General features: G+C 34.5%; 1 protein-coding gene across 1 annotated transcript; it reads right to left on the minus strand.

Moving 5' to 3' along the window:
- Positions 1 to 7,965: 7,965 nt before the first annotated feature.
- odd (odd skipped) lies at positions 7,966 to 10,739 on the minus strand. The gene is made up of 3 exons (XM_076124692.1): positions 10,504 to 10,739; positions 9,528 to 10,113; positions 7,966 to 8,941 (listed from the first exon to the last, which is right to left on the minus strand). The coding sequence occupies exons 1-3, from the start codon at positions 10,583 to 10,585 to the stop codon at positions 8,551 to 8,553; spliced, it is 1,059 nt and encodes a 352-aa protein (XP_075980807.1). The 5' UTR covers positions 10,586 to 10,739; the 3' UTR covers positions 7,966 to 8,550.
- Between the last annotated feature and the right edge of the window lie 5,001 nt (positions 10,740 to 15,740).

The following is a 15,740-nucleotide window of genomic DNA, read 5'->3' on the forward strand; positions in this document are numbered from 1 at the left end:
ATTCTGGCAGTGTTGACATTTAAATTCGCAGTTGGTAGTGAGCTTTTTTAAATCTGCGGCGTATTGCGCTACTGTTTCATCCGATTTTTGAGTTCTCGATATAAATTTATGTTGTAGAACCCATTTGCTAGGTTTTGGGTCTAAGTAGTCGTCAAGTGTTTCAGTAATTTCGTTAAATGTCTTATTCAATGGTTCGTCTGGTGCTATTAAATCACATAATTTTTCATGGAGTTCTGGTGATAATGTAGACAGAAGAATATTTGTCTTCATGTGGGGCTCAGTAATTTCATTAAGTCTAAAGTACACTTCCAGACGTTTTTTAAAGTTATTGAACGTTTCTGATTCATGTAAAGGATTAAATTGTATTTTTGGTATAATCTTATGGTATTGGTATATTCTATGTTGGTCTTCCTGTCGCTGACCTTCAATAATGGTTTTTTTTGTTAAAAGTTTTGATACTAAAATAGTGTGAAGTTCTTCGAATTCGTAGCCGTAATTTTGTTCGTGTAAATACGCTGTTTCATCGTTATCATCTATGGTTTTGTTTTCTATCTTCTCTTGTAACTCTCGCAGTGCTGTTATGGTGTCCTTCAAGGCTGCGGAGCGAGCGGTGATGTCCTCGTCAGACATCGTCGCCCTCTGCTCGATGTAGGTATCGAGTCTGGTGAGCATCCCACGTAGGGTGCTCCGTTTTTTACGTAGCTTTTCCATTTAGGTTCAGTTTTTCCTCGTCGCCAATATTATGTATTAATAAAATACGAGCATTACGTGTTTGATATATTTATTGACAGAGAATGCCAAATCGTTATATGATTAATATATGGCATCTACCATAGAGTAGAAGGAGTTTATGTGGAGTTTAGGTTCACCACAATTGTGATAATTATTATGAAGTAAGCTATAATTATTACGAACTAGTATAATTTTATATAACGAAGCTTACTGCAAAAAGTGTTCTTTAAAAATCTCTGATCTCACAATATTTTGTGTATTAGGTACCTAGTCGTGCTGAATATATGAATTGTATAGTATTTAATTCATCTGAAGCAAAAAATTGCTTTTTAAACAAAACTCAGACCGAAGACTCTCTGACTACATGTCTGTCACACCCATTCTGCAAAAAACAAACAATTTAATAAAACATTAACCATGCTTTAAAATACATTCAATTTCAAATACACACGAAAACCTGTGTAATTACACTCGATACAAAACCGGAGAAAATAGTGATACTGGAGTAAATATGTAGTAGACACACATGCTTACCAAAGGCCTACACTCAAACATTTCAACCCAAAATAAATGTCCAGTGTGACGAAACAAGCGTTTTCACGGCAAATTAAAAAAGAACCGTGATGGACAGAACACAAAGACACCACTATAATTAAAACTACAATTGAATCATAGACCTCTGCTTTCTATGGTTTAAAAAAACATGATACCCTTCTGTCTATCAAACGTTCTCTTTTGACGTAAAACGGTAACCTGTAATCATAACATATCGAGATGTTTCGGAAAATAAAAATATTTTATTTTATTCGAAACGGTTATCATTTTCTCTCATCTTTTTTTAAACTGTTAAGAACAAGGGATTGTATTTTCCCTTAGAATAAATTTTAAGGCCAATATCAAGAATTACCTGTAGATAAACGTTAAAGGTACTTAATGCAGAAAAAAAATTGACATTCTAAAATTACTATTTTTTCTGTTAAGCAATTGTCACAATAGTCATGACGTATGTAATGTAGTGTGATTTGAAAGAAGGTGGTCGTGGGCTCTATCGTGTGACACTCATAATATAATCATTTCAGAACTTTTTATTTTTTTTACCCGTAAAATAATGACGTATGTCCGTTTTGGCCATTCATACTAATAAAGAAACAGTTAAGTTATTAGCATTACTGCAACGTTAGAAAGATTAATCCCTCTTCAGGTAAAATAGCAGTCACCGTTATACGAAAAAAATGTTGCATCTCAAAAAGACTGATTTGACCACGCTTATTGAATAACAGTATCTTGAGCACGGGTCAAAACTACAGTGTTGTAAGCTATAGCTTATCCCCCGGATTATCCTGCCTTCATTCTGTTTGAAAACCATGAGAAAAAGGACGCCTATTATAACTAACAAAGAACTATGGATCAAATTTCTAAGTCTATTGAAGAATTTTGTGACGTTCGCTTAAGTGTGGTTTCGTGCTTGTCAATCAAAATTATTATTTTGTAGCTTTTTGGAGAACACCGTTATTAAAATCCTTTTTTGACAGTTCGTTTGGTTTCAACAACAAGTATTTTTTACTGTTTGATTTTAAACTGTGTCTGTATGACTGAAATCTGTGTGGTGATAATGTTTTTATTAGGCAGAATATATTTCATTTGAAAAGGTGTTAAAAAATCCCTAAATCGGATAGAACTGAAATTTAAACATACTCTTTATCATAGTTGCCTATAGCAAATCATCTAAGGTCATGTAAAGCTATTGTTAAATGTATGTAGTTAACTGAAACATTCAGAGCGAAAGTAAGAAATATTTTTGTTAAGTCACATAGCTTGCTTAATGAAAAGATAGGCAGTATATATTTACATCAATCACATGATATTAGAATGATGTAACACACAAGCCTTGAACTTCGTTTTTCATTCAACATAAACGATTAGCAACGAAACCCGGAATCACTAGAACAAATATAACTTCCGTACCAAATAATCATGCTTTGATTGATCGGAAAAAGGAACTATTTAGATAAATCAATCAGGCTCAATTAGTTTGTTCCACAGAAGGCTGTTTATAAACAAACAATGGTGATTGCGAGGAAGTCTTTTATGAATATTTTGCGCTTCTAAAATGTAAATTAATTTGCAAAGATTAGGAATTTTTATTGCCGTTTAACGCATAGCGTGAATGTTTAACTTCGGATGTAATTAATTTCAAAGTTATAGAGTTCTTCCGATTCCACTAATTATTTGGGTGATTCACTTTATGGATTTATGATGATTTAACGTTTGTTAGTAAAGTAGTAATGTATTTTTAAGACACTGCTTAAGCACGATACTTCTGCCGAAAAGGTTAAAATTGGAAAAGTGCATTAAAAATCTCCAAATTATCAAACAAAGTACAATCAACACTAAATCATTTCCCAAATTTTACAGCCTATTTTTAAGCAAGTCATTTGCTGCCTCTGCGCTCCGTGAGTACGTCTATCAATGATTCTCAGTACTTAGTAGTACGCACGAGCAATTTAAGGCCCATAAAAGCCTGAACTTGAATAACCTAAATATTTACCATCAATACACCCTAATATTATTTAATATATCCTTATCATAGGGTAACCGCAAACCAGAGCAATAACAATCAAAAACCACATTTTCCCATACGTCACGTGACGTAACCGAATGCAAGCTCATACCGTACATTAGCCATTGACAACGGCTTTCATCGGGAGTGGGTGCGCCCCCTAATTGGTCGAAATGAACCCTATTATGCGTTCGATATGTGATGATTGGCAGCTGCCAATCAGATCGCGTGATGCCAGGTGGCGCGTGCGATGATCTAAATACGGTGCGAGAGTAAGCCGCCGGTGGTTTAGGGTATATGAATTTTGAATAGTTTTGTTTTGGCCGCAAGTTATGAATAATTTTGTGTTTTTTTTTTTGTTCTTTTGGGAGAGAATATATCGAAGTTAGCAGGTGTGTTGCCATTGTTTCCTGTGCAAAATATTGTGATCATAAATTTGAATATAATTTTTTTAAAGAAATTTATTTTTTAAAAAACAAGGCAAAATTTTAATGACGTTATTCTTCTAAATTGCAAAAAAATTATGAAGAGGGACTGGTATTAAAAAAATCTTACATATTTTTATGGACAGTTGTACAGTGTTCTATAAATAGACACAAGATTTAGCATCACAGTGTTATGATGTGAAACAAACAAAACTGTTTTCAAAAAACACCAGAACCTTGTACACCTTGCTGCCCTCGGGGCAAATCGACCCAAAACCCACGAAATCCTTTACCAATCAAATAATAAATCAAGCATTTGTTTCAAAGGTCTATCGCTTACAGCTATACATAAATCTTATTCAGAAATATCAAAGAAATAACATGTAAGGAGTCATAAATCTATATATAATTTCTTAAAGCTGGTTGCTACTTCAGTTGATCGTTACGTTACATCTAGCCTCGGGGTGAATGCAATCTTCATTAAACTTTTGATTACACGATAAAGGTTTTTGTGTTCACTACGTATATTGGTATTCTTTGTTTCGTGAACTTTGAGGAAGTAATTTTGTAGTGAGCCTCTTGAAATTCGCAAAAAAATAGTAATGCATACATTTACCTAAATTACTCATATATTGTTGATCCTTATTTCCTCATAAAATGTGCTTTAAAATGTGTATAACCCTATGAAAGTGTGTTAATTTTTTTTCATCACATGTTTCTGGTCTCCATATTTTATAGACTTCTAAGCACAAGCTAAAACAAAGTGGGCAAATTATTATATTTTACCCCAACTCCAACAAGTCTTGATCACTTAAAATTTAATTTTGTCTGAATGTACCTACTCTACATCATACAAAAAGAGCTTAAAAGCCGCCAAGTATTACTTGTTTATTAAATTAACATCAATTTATTCAAGCACCTCTTCTATCATCTCACTAACAATAACTTAATAACAATATAATTCAAACTACACATGTAATTAAGTGTTAACGCAACAATCTCTAGTACCCCACAACTCATTAATTAACCAACTGAACAACTAATTGAATCGAACTGCTCATATTAACATCGATAAATCAGTATGATACATTCATAAATCAACAGGGACGTCAATCAGTTGCGCCTGCGCATGACAGACGAAATCGCTTGAATTATCGCCCCTTTCCACTAAATTCGACTTTAATCCCACCCGAATTGGTACAAAAACCACTTTTAATTGGTACAAAAGAACAAAAGCAATTATCGGAATGGGGTAAACGGAATAGTCATGGGAAAGTGTAGCGTTTTGAAGGAATTCGCGGTCTCGTTGCGATTAGAGCCCAATCAGACGGGATTTGTTGCAATTTCCATTGACTGGTAAATTACAGATGCAAGTTTAGTGTTCAATCATCAATCACACGTCGATTCGCGCAAATTGGAGGATCTCGCTTTGGAAAATTGTTTTGAAACGCTTCTATAGTTATCAGAAGATTATCTACATTTAACTTAATTATATAAGGACTAACAGTTTCTCTATCATGCTTGTGATACCGTTTCACAACGACAATGACAATGTAAAAATTAACAAAATATTTTTAGTATTTTTTATACTAATATACTAAAAAAATTGCCTGGGACCACGGCGAGTGCAACCTGCGCCGAAACGTTAGGCATTTTAAGGTAAAATGCGTGTTCGCGTTAATTCCCGTATTCTATTATACATTAAACATGCAACGCGAGAGTTTAAAAAAAAAAAAAAAAATACTAAAAAAATATCGTATAACTAAAACAATTGGCCTAAAATTTGTTTTTTATTAGGTAGAGTTTTCTGCATAATATTCTTCTTTAAGTATCAATAATTAACAAGCCTATACTTATCTATTCGAATTCATAAAATCATGTTCAAATCTTTCGTAAAGGTCCACATTTTTACTGACTAATCTATTTCTCAATAGCCTACAGGAAAGTAAAACCAACGTAATTATCGATAATAGCCTTCATCAACGACGCGTAGCGACATCGCATGGTGACAGTTGACACATTGCAGTTCGGCCATCATTACCTAGATGGCGTAACAATCGACAAATCATTGCCCGGAATGTTATAATACCTCGTGAGAATATCCAGGCATCTGAAAATTATAGTGTTTGGTAAAATGCTTTTACTTTAATACTGTATAAAGAATGCAATGATTATATGATACATTAAAGGATGGAATGTCTTGATGTCGGTTTTTTTCTTTAAGTACGTACTTACTTACTTACTGAGGTATGCCGCAGCTTTAGATCTGAGCCTCTGAGGTTTTGTTGAAAAGTATAATCTACGTTCCATATAATTTAGAAATAAGCTGAATTTACCTTTGAATATTACAATTAAATCTTGAAGAGACTTTGAACATTATCAAAGTCTCTGCAAATAAGTATTGCTTCACCTTTAAATGTTTATATTTTAACACAATTAAGAGAAGAGACTTAACCGAAGTCTAAATTGATAGAATGCTGACACGTTCTTAGGCTTAATATTTAAATCAGAACTAATCCGAAAACATACGACATTTCTCTTCATAGATTTTAAAAATATTTCTGACACTGATATTTTTTTAATAGCGTGTGTATATAAAGCATTGTCTTCTTTCTATCTGGATTCCAACCTATAAAAAACATTAACTATGTCATCAAAAACAAACACTTCACAGTTTCAATTAAAAAGTCCAAATTAATTTCATCACGATTTTTTATTAGCAAAGCTGGTGATTATTCTAAGGCGGTACGAAATCGCTCTTGACTCTCTGTAATTACAATTAATTTTGTTACATTACTATAATGATTGTTTGGTATTGCACGATGTGTGTTACAGGGTTGGCAAGCGATTAGAATTTGCGTTAAGTCACGCACAATCTTGTCCAACATTAAATTTGTAGAATAATTGCAGAGATTTGCCTATCTGTGGAATGACACGGGTTAGTAGAAAGTACCTAAGTGCGTAAGTTAGAAAGAATCCCAGCAAAGTTCGTACTTCGTACGTTTTGTCTAAAACTGGATAAACACTTAGGTCTGCTATAATCTTTATTTAATCTGTAAAAAAATGCCTTTGATTGTCTATATGTAGAGATATAGGTAAAATTATGAAGGTTTGTAAAGCAAAATAAATTTGGTGATATTTGTGGAAAAAATAAATTGTACTTCCTAAATCAAACCATCAAAAATTAATTCATAAATTCAGAGAAAAAGAAAAGCGCAAGAGTCTTTAAAACCTAGTTTAAATGTTTGTGTGAACCCTAAAAGCAACTCATAGGCCTCTTACTAATGGTCGAACTGACACGCTAAGAAACCGTTATCTACTCAAGTTTTTGTCCAAATGTGAAAATTATATTTAGCTTCAGTCATAAATAACACAACACTTAAGATATTTCGTATGTGATTTATTCGAAAGAAAACAAATTACTTTAGCGCCTATAGCGAAATCTGATAGTTTCCTCAGTAACTAGTACGTTAGTCGTATAAAAAAAATAACTTTATCGTGATGCTTCTTTAGATCTGCCCGTTCCCCATTCGGACAAAGGTCTTAAGAATATTTATGAATTTTAAGAATATTTTATTTTTTTGAAAAAGTCTACGCTAATACTAACTAACTAACTTCATTAAGCCATTCATTTTATTCTTAACTGTAAACGCGAAGTGTACCAAATAAAAAAAAATATAGCTCAAAAATTACGTTTTATTTCATAAAACAGATAATTTAATAAATCATCAACGTGCAAATATACCAATGTATTCGCGCGATTTAAGTCGCGTGTTAAGTTTCAGATATTTGTAGCGCAACATTTAGCATGTTCTACTTTACTATGTTAGACCTAACGTGACCTAGATCTTAACAAACGATCTGAATACCTAGATTTTATCTAATTGCGAACCTTCAGTATCAATTTTCTGTGCACCAATTAATTTCGTTAACATGTAATTGATGAATACTAAATAGTTATTACCAACTAAATCAGAAAGGAATCCGATCAAATTATTAACGAATAATATTATTCAAATATAAATTCCTATCATTATATCAATTTTCATAAAGAGATATTAACTTTGATAACGTAAGCATCATACTTGGAAAGTTAATAGGCAATTAATTTCATCTAAAAAATATGATCATAGCTTCGTAGTTCACACCTTTAAGTACTCCATTATAAATTACCGTATCTCGAATGGATAAAAACATGAGATGATACCATCTACACACACGATGAAGGAATAAAACAAATCGTTAATGTTCATTCTATTTTCTTTTATTATACTCGTACTTCTATAAGTAGCCTCATCGACTTAAACTTATACTTAATTTACATATTTACACATAGATTTACAAACTATAACTAACTACATACATCTAATTTTTGAACGTGATTTCAATGATGTCATAGCCAAGAATTTGGAACGAAATGATACATACAAACTAAGGTAATACTTTCTCGGTAACTTTAGTTAAACAATAAACTTATCGAAACTAATCTATCACAATAAATAAACCTCTTAACAAACAATAACAATAATTAAAAACAATTTCAGTCTTTCAATTGAAAAAGATCCGAGTTTCGGCCGTAACATGAATCAATAAATGGATACTAGTGATGACATAATAGGAATGACGAAGAATTACAATTATAGCCGATAAATGAAACAGGAAAAACGGATGCACAATGATAAGAACCTACTAATCAGTCAATGAAACATCTTTGGCAAATAAATAACTAAACATAACATTTCCCTGATTTCTGAGCGTCTTGCCAATTTTAACAGGTACGTTAGAACGCGGTGAGAGCAAACAATAAATATTTACATTTACACAGCAAACAAGTTAGCGTTTCATAATGTCCTCTATTGAAAAGCCTAGCGTTCTTTTGGGCCCCTCGACGGGGGATTGGTGCGGGCTCACGAGCGGTTGAATCTGTTGCGGTAAGGGCGGCGAGGGCTTGTGGGAAAGGTCCAACAAAGAACTCTCGGACTGACTCGTCGACGAAACTTCTTGACATCCTTCCAAATGCTCTAAGTGATGTTTGTTCGCATCGCTGTGTGTCAACAGATGCGTCTTCAAGTTTGATCTTTGGTTGAAACTTTTGTTGCAAACCGGGCACTTATGCGGAGATTCCTCCATGTGCAAAATTTTGTGCACGGCCAGCGTCCTCGATTGGCAGAATCCTTTTCCGCATTCGGTACATTTGAACGGCTTCTCTTTCGAATGTATGTACCTGGAAAATAGAAAACAAAATTTAGACACAAGCTCAACTTTCACTTCTCGCGGGTACACAATGTAAACAAACATCTACATCTTTATGGCTCAATAGGCGACGAAATAAGCGCTTTGAATGAAAATTGAAGTGATTCTACATTACGGACACATTAGACTGTTAATATATACGGTACGATATGAGAAAAAAAACTGTGGTCTCGTAAAAGCGAAGAAATATAACGTGTAATTTGTTCGACGGCGGAGCAAGACAGATATGGTGATCGTAAAGAACCAAACCGGTCGGCGAGGGCGCGCGTGCGCCCGCCGCCTCGCGACCTCACAAAAAGGTTTACACTTTTAATTTTTTTTTCTACTCTTATCGTCAACAATGCCTCGGTGAAACACGTCCTAAATCACGTTGTTGGTATTTGGAGGAAACATTAAATTAAATTAGAAGTCTTTCGGATAAATTGATTACCCTAATCTAACACTCCTTCGAAGTGAAAGTGGTTTTATATAGTGCTATGGACGGACACCGACTGTCATATAACTTGAAATGTAATAGTATGAACAACATAGGCGTTGATTTAAATGATGATACATACCTATGATCTCTGAGGTGGTCTTGCCGGCGGAAAGCTTTCCCGCAAATGTCGCACGAGTAGGGCCTCTCGTCCGTGTGGGTCCTTTCGTGGATGAGGAGATTGTAGGATTTGGTGAATTGGCGATTGCAGTATTTGCAGATGAATTGTTTCTTGGGTCTGGTTCCGGGGACGCCTGGAGCTCTCATCGGTGGTGGGTTTCTTCCAGGTAATCTTTGGGCCATAGCGCCGGGGTATCTTAATGAGTGGTGGTAGAAAGCTGCGTTTCTGATCCACTGGTTTACGAGCATGGCATGGTAAGGTGCCGACGGAGGGAGGGTGGCGACTTGTGCGGCTTGAGCTTGCACGTAGGCTGACATCGCGGGGTGTGAGTAATTCGCGACTGGTACTTTGTCGTAAGGGTAGGGTGTCTGCATGGCTGGTCGGGGGTATGCGTAGGGTTGGGGCGCGGGTGGCGTCCAAGGCTGATGGCGCGAGATTACGACGGCAGGGGGCGTGTCGTCCGTGGGCGTATGCGGCGGCGTCGGCAAAGGGGGTGATGGCCGCTCAAGCTTTACTAAAGCTTCGATCGGAAAGTCTGGCGGATAACCTGAGGAAGTAATAAAGATATTGTTAGTATTTATATTTATGTTTAAAAGTAAAACTAAAATAAAATTGTTTCTATGTGCGAATTTCAACTGAAAAATACTGAAAGTTGGTTATTTGTAATAAAGATATTCGATAAATATGTCCCTATCTAGTAGTTTTTTTTTAAATAGGTACCTAGAGAATACAGATATAAAAAAACTTTACGAAAATGAAGATTGTTTTTTTCTATTTATTTTTTTAATTATTTACTAAGTAGAGTAACTTATACTATCAATTAAACATTTATTTATTTACATAAGTAAGTAAAATAAATAATAAAACTGCTTCGACCGATACGGCTAACACAAACAACAACAACATAAATAAAAAACAATCCGCAAAAAATACTTACTGTGATTATCCTCAATATGTTCTTCCTCTTCGTCGATATTGATATCGTCCGAACTGTCAACACTGTACGGCTTATCTTCCATTTTCTAAACACAATTGTCCATACAAAACTAAACACTGGGGCACTGTCCTCGCTGGACACTTGGTCACACTTTGGTATCACTCTGGTGTCGTCACAAAACCGGTTTGTGCTGACAACCGGCTTGGGAGAGCGCGCGGAGCGTTATGAGTTTGTGTGCGTTCGTTATCGGGGCCTGCGCCTGCGCGATGCGGGGAGGGGGGCAGATCAAACGCGCCGCTCCGTCCGGCGCCTGTGTTAGCTCCCGAAGCAGCACCGCGCCTCCCAATAGGCGGGGCCTGCCGAGCACTGCCTTCGGAATCGATCGGCAACAATCGCGAATTGCCCCAACCGTACTAAGCTCTACATCGACGGGGTCCTAACTTCTAACTTGTGAAATGGTACAAACAACCTTGTCAAAGTATGTGAGCGAAGGTTTGTATCATTTCGTAAGTGAGATTGTTTGGTGATGCAAATTTTTGGTGACGCTCAAGCTATTAGGTGAGCGGATTGCCCTGGTAATTTGGTTTCGTAGGCAAGGCTTTGTACGTCTATGTACGGTTGTAATTTGTATCTATAGTGAGATTGAGTACGTTATACGTACAGCCATTGTGTACAGTTTTGGAGTAGTGAAAGCTTACGTTTTGTACTGAGACCAATTTATTTCAAGAGTAGGTATAATATAGAGCGTTTAGTTTGGCGTGCCTACGTACTTATATGACGTCTTAGATTATTGTATAATAGTAGAGTCGCAAATTACCTATTAATCAGCCTTAATAAGAACAATACCCTGATTTTACTAGTAAACTTGATGTGAGCTTTCTTCCTTCCTACTTCCTTCTTTGATTCCTACATATCACAACATAACTGACTTTAAAAAAATACTTACAAATGCAGTCGATATTTCTATGAAAATTTTATTTTTATTAAAGTTTAATGAATAAAAAAAATTAATCGTAATTATTTATTAAGTGCTACAAGCAAAATTATTCAGTAGTAAAGTAATTAGGTACTAATAGACCTAATATCATATCAATTATAATTAGCTAGATAATACTAGGTATGATTAATTCGCAGTCATTAATTAGAACTCAAGTGCATAAATAAATGACAATTACAATTTGCAAATAGGTATTCGTTAGTTTGCATTCGACTAATGATTTAAGGAATTAATCCACTAAGTATCACAAAAATCACGACGAAGTCGTTTTAAAGTTCCAAATTACAACTAGTTACAAAATAATACATTAGTCTATGTATTATATGTACAATACCAATAAAATTGAAATAATAAAACGATCAACATATTAATGTAATATTATTTTTTCCTATACTCCGTACAAAAAGAGAAGCCAAAAGTTTATTCCCAGCTTCGTCGGCTTTACACTCCAAACTGACATTAATTTCACTAACTATCTAGTTAGTTATTATCTTCAATATAAGACCTAAATTAATAACATTGCTTTGATTCTTCTTACTTAACTCTCAACAGCAAAACACATCCATTAACGCGACGCTAACACCAAATATGGAAACACATAAAGACTAAAATAAAAAAGCCTTATATAGGTAAGTGGTGTAAAATGTAATTTGCATTGTTCAATATTGCAAAAAGTATGTAACAATAGTTGCGAAACAATAAACAAAAGATTATACTATTGTCTTACACAAAACATGTAAAGCCTATTGTACACTTCACTAATGTGTACCTACCCAATATTAGTTAGGTACTAATATTGTGTAGGTATACAATATTAATATAATAAGACATACATTTGCCTATGTACCTACGTGTTCTTTTATTTAGCTTTTGAGAAAGAAAGGTACTTCTGCTTTCTTCTGTTGACCTTGTAAAAATGTAACGACTAATGAATCTACCAACATTGGAAGCGACTAATGTAGATCGTACTCACATTAGTCGTATCTACATTGGGACTTATGTAGATAATACATACATTAGTCGTATGAAGTGTAAATAAAAATTTAACGGAAATTACATATTTTAATTTTAGAGAACACTAGTGATAAGTGATTCGATTTGAATAATTACTTTTAATTGGCTTTCATTACAATAAGTAGGTATAAGAAGTGAGTAATTACACATCTCTTTTAAAAACTGGAAAGTTTGTTTGCATACATATAAAAAAATTCATCATTTTTTATTATACGGAAACACTCAAAATATTATCCATCCATTAAAAAAGACAAATACTAAGTGTAATTATAGGTTTTAAACTAATTTAAAAGATCTTGAATGTATCAAAATTAAAACGTTAATTATCGCAAACCTGTATTATTTTCCGTAATCTTGTGTTAAGAAAACATACTAAAGCTTAGACCACAAAATGTAATTTTGACTAAGTTCAAATTCACCGGCCGCAAGTCCCAAAGAGAGGCCGGCAAGGTGTAAGGAAGTAACAAATAACTAACTTTCGCACTTTTACTATTACAAGGATAAGATAAGCATTACCTACAATTACTAACCTACGGGGAAGGCCTATGAATGCACCGATAAGACGTGTGAAAGGATACTATGACGCAACCGAAAAGCCTACCTGACTAATTGGGTATGTTCAGTTTGAAAACACGAACTTCTAAAATGCGATAGTATGTTTGCTACCCGCTTCGGGTAAAACTGGTCAACAGATTTGCACAAATACCATATTCCTAATTATTTTATAGACAGAACTATGAAGTCAAAACATCGCCTTCGTATTTTTGGTAGTATTTTGGGTACTAAATGATTAATATATAATATCCTTAGGAATTCTCGGTGAGACATCATATTCTGTGCTTATTGTGTAGAGTCTGTGATGATTTTACGAAAAAAGTTATAAACATGCACTCTATAAACCACATTGTTTTCATTAATTAAGGTTTGTTTCGGCTTACCTAGTCTTGTCAAACAAAGTAAGACCTATCTATATCTACCTATATTAATATTTTGCATACGGCAGGTAATAGGACAGTCCTCGAGGACGAAATCACGGACTTTGAGCTTTAGTAATTAATTATTAGTACTTACGTAGGTACTACCATCCTATGATTTAGTGATGCTTGTTAATCTCTCAATTGGCATATCCGACTTCAATCAAAGCGGTTCGTTATGTCTATCAATCTTAGTTCCTCAATAACATTGTTCTAAATGTACCGGCTTATCAACATTAATCTATTTCATCAGATACGGTTCTATTACCAATGTGTCAGTCTAAACAGTTTGTTATCAGAGATGAATATTAATGTTATGCCTCATGTCGCATGTTGTTGATTATTGAAAGAACTAGACAAGCATTAAAATGCGTCATTTGATTTGTGTGGCTAAATATTATGTCTACAAAGAGCTGATCTGAAAGCGAAAAATGTGTTCAAGACGCTAAGGCAAGAAGTATGTGTAACTGAGTGTTAGGACAAAGTCATTCAAGAAAGCATAATATATCAAAACGTATGCTTTTCTTTGGACTAAGTATTGCGGTTGCGCGGCTTCTCCGCTTCAATCCTATCGGAAGCCGCGCTAAGAGATCGATACATCTCTACATTAAACAAACAATTATTATTGTGAAAAAGCTTCAGTTTATTGTAATACTTTTGTCCATAAAAATATGTTTGAGAATGTATTCAGAGGTCCTCGTATCTACTCTCTCTTGTTTTTACTTTAGAGACCACAGAACACCAATATGCATGTTTATGAACAAGTTAATGCTTGCATGTGGTGCTTTTAAAACTAGCTTCAAGAAAATAATTTCTACGCTCAGTTATACACAAACAAGCTCAGTTCATTAGTTTCTAAAATTGATTTACCGCTGAAACACATTTAACCATCTAATTACTACGAAGAACTTATTTGATTCGAATGCAAGTCAACTCGTAAATAAATTACAAATACTAATAATTTCAAGTTAAGTACCAATTTGAAATCAGTATTCAGAAAACCCGTTACCCATAATTTAAAGACTTAAACTATTCTCAAAGCTGTATTGGAAAGCTACGCCGAGAGAAGGAAACGTTTCTAACAGTTTCAAACTCAATATTGCCTGACTAATGTAACATTTTAGTGTTAAACCAACGTCAAAGCACTAAAATTCGCCCTTAAACGCAAATTTTCCCATAATTACATATTCAAAACTCGTATTACTAGGGAACACGAGGTCTGAACATAAAACGACATAACATCGCGACCGATGCCAGCAAACAGTCAGGTGGGCGAGACACACGACACTCAAGCGGCGCCCTTTGTACCTGCGATCAAAGGCGCCGACTCAAACAAGCGAACGATCAAACTTTACTGACACAACTACTAACGAGTACAAAGAAAAACGTACCCTAAATCAAACACATAAAGTTGATATTTTATTGTTTTGCGTTATACAATTTCTAATATTCGAATTTCACCTTTCAGGTTCCAAAAATAAAGTAAGTTTTTTCTTGTAATGTTTGGTAGTTGAGACGTTTCGTTATCAAGGTTGGTAGAGCCACTAGACACCTTGTTGAGTCTAGAATTCGGTGTTGGTTCATGATGTCGGGAACAGTCATGAGTTTTGTCCGTAATGAGTTTGTTACGTTTATGTTTTGATCAAGTACACAGTTCTATGTAGGTGTCTTTGATACAAGTGAGTACCATTGTATTAACAGTAAGATTGTTTGTTTATATAAAGTTGAAATTTAAAGCGGTGGACCACCTTTGACACTGGCTATTACACAGAAGCCATTTCTGCGTCTATGAGTAAGGAGGAGTGGATTCTTTGATGAAGAGAATCTGAGTAAAGAAAATGCATTTATTCGTACTAGAGACTGTATTGGGTACGACGAAAATAGGCAAATAAAGTTGGAATGAGTTGAGTCTAAAATTAAGGATGGTGAATTATATGAAAATTAGAAATCAAGTAAATAATGCAATTCAGATTAATTATAATCTGAAATAAGTGTACATTGTATTCCAGACCTATTCCTATTTAATACCAAAAAACGAATACCACTCGTATTAGCACAGAATAAAAAGTACTAAAGTATTAGTCTATTATTCCAGATGATGGTAAGTCTAAGGTTTTTATCTTATATACTGTACCTATGTTGTCTATAACATTGTGTTAATATAAACGCATCGCGTATTACCTAGGACTGTTTTAAGTTTCGGCGCAGGTAATATTGGCCGCGGTCACAAGCTTGCCTTTATTTAATTACTA

The sequence above is a fragment of the Anticarsia gemmatalis genome, chromosome 16 (assembly GCF_050436995.1).
Source record: "Anticarsia gemmatalis isolate Benzon Research Colony breed Stoneville strain chromosome 16, ilAntGemm2 primary, whole genome shotgun sequence".
Classification (NCBI taxonomy): Eukaryota; Metazoa; Arthropoda; class Insecta; order Lepidoptera; family Erebidae; genus Anticarsia; species Anticarsia gemmatalis.

Excerpts from the sequence above, each read along its gene's own strand:
- odd (XM_076124692.1), bottom strand. The coding sequence starts at position 10,585 with ATGGAAGATAAGCCGTACAGTGTTGACAGTTCGGACGATATCAATATC. Across the intron at positions 10,114-10,503 it reads ACATATTGAGGATAATCACA|GTTATCCGCCAGACTTTCCG; the intron begins GTAAGTATTTTT and ends TTACTTCCTCAG. Across the intron at positions 8,942-9,527 it reads GACCACCTCAGAGATCATAG|GTACATACATTCGAAAGAGA; the intron begins GTATGTATCATC and ends TCTATTTTCCAG.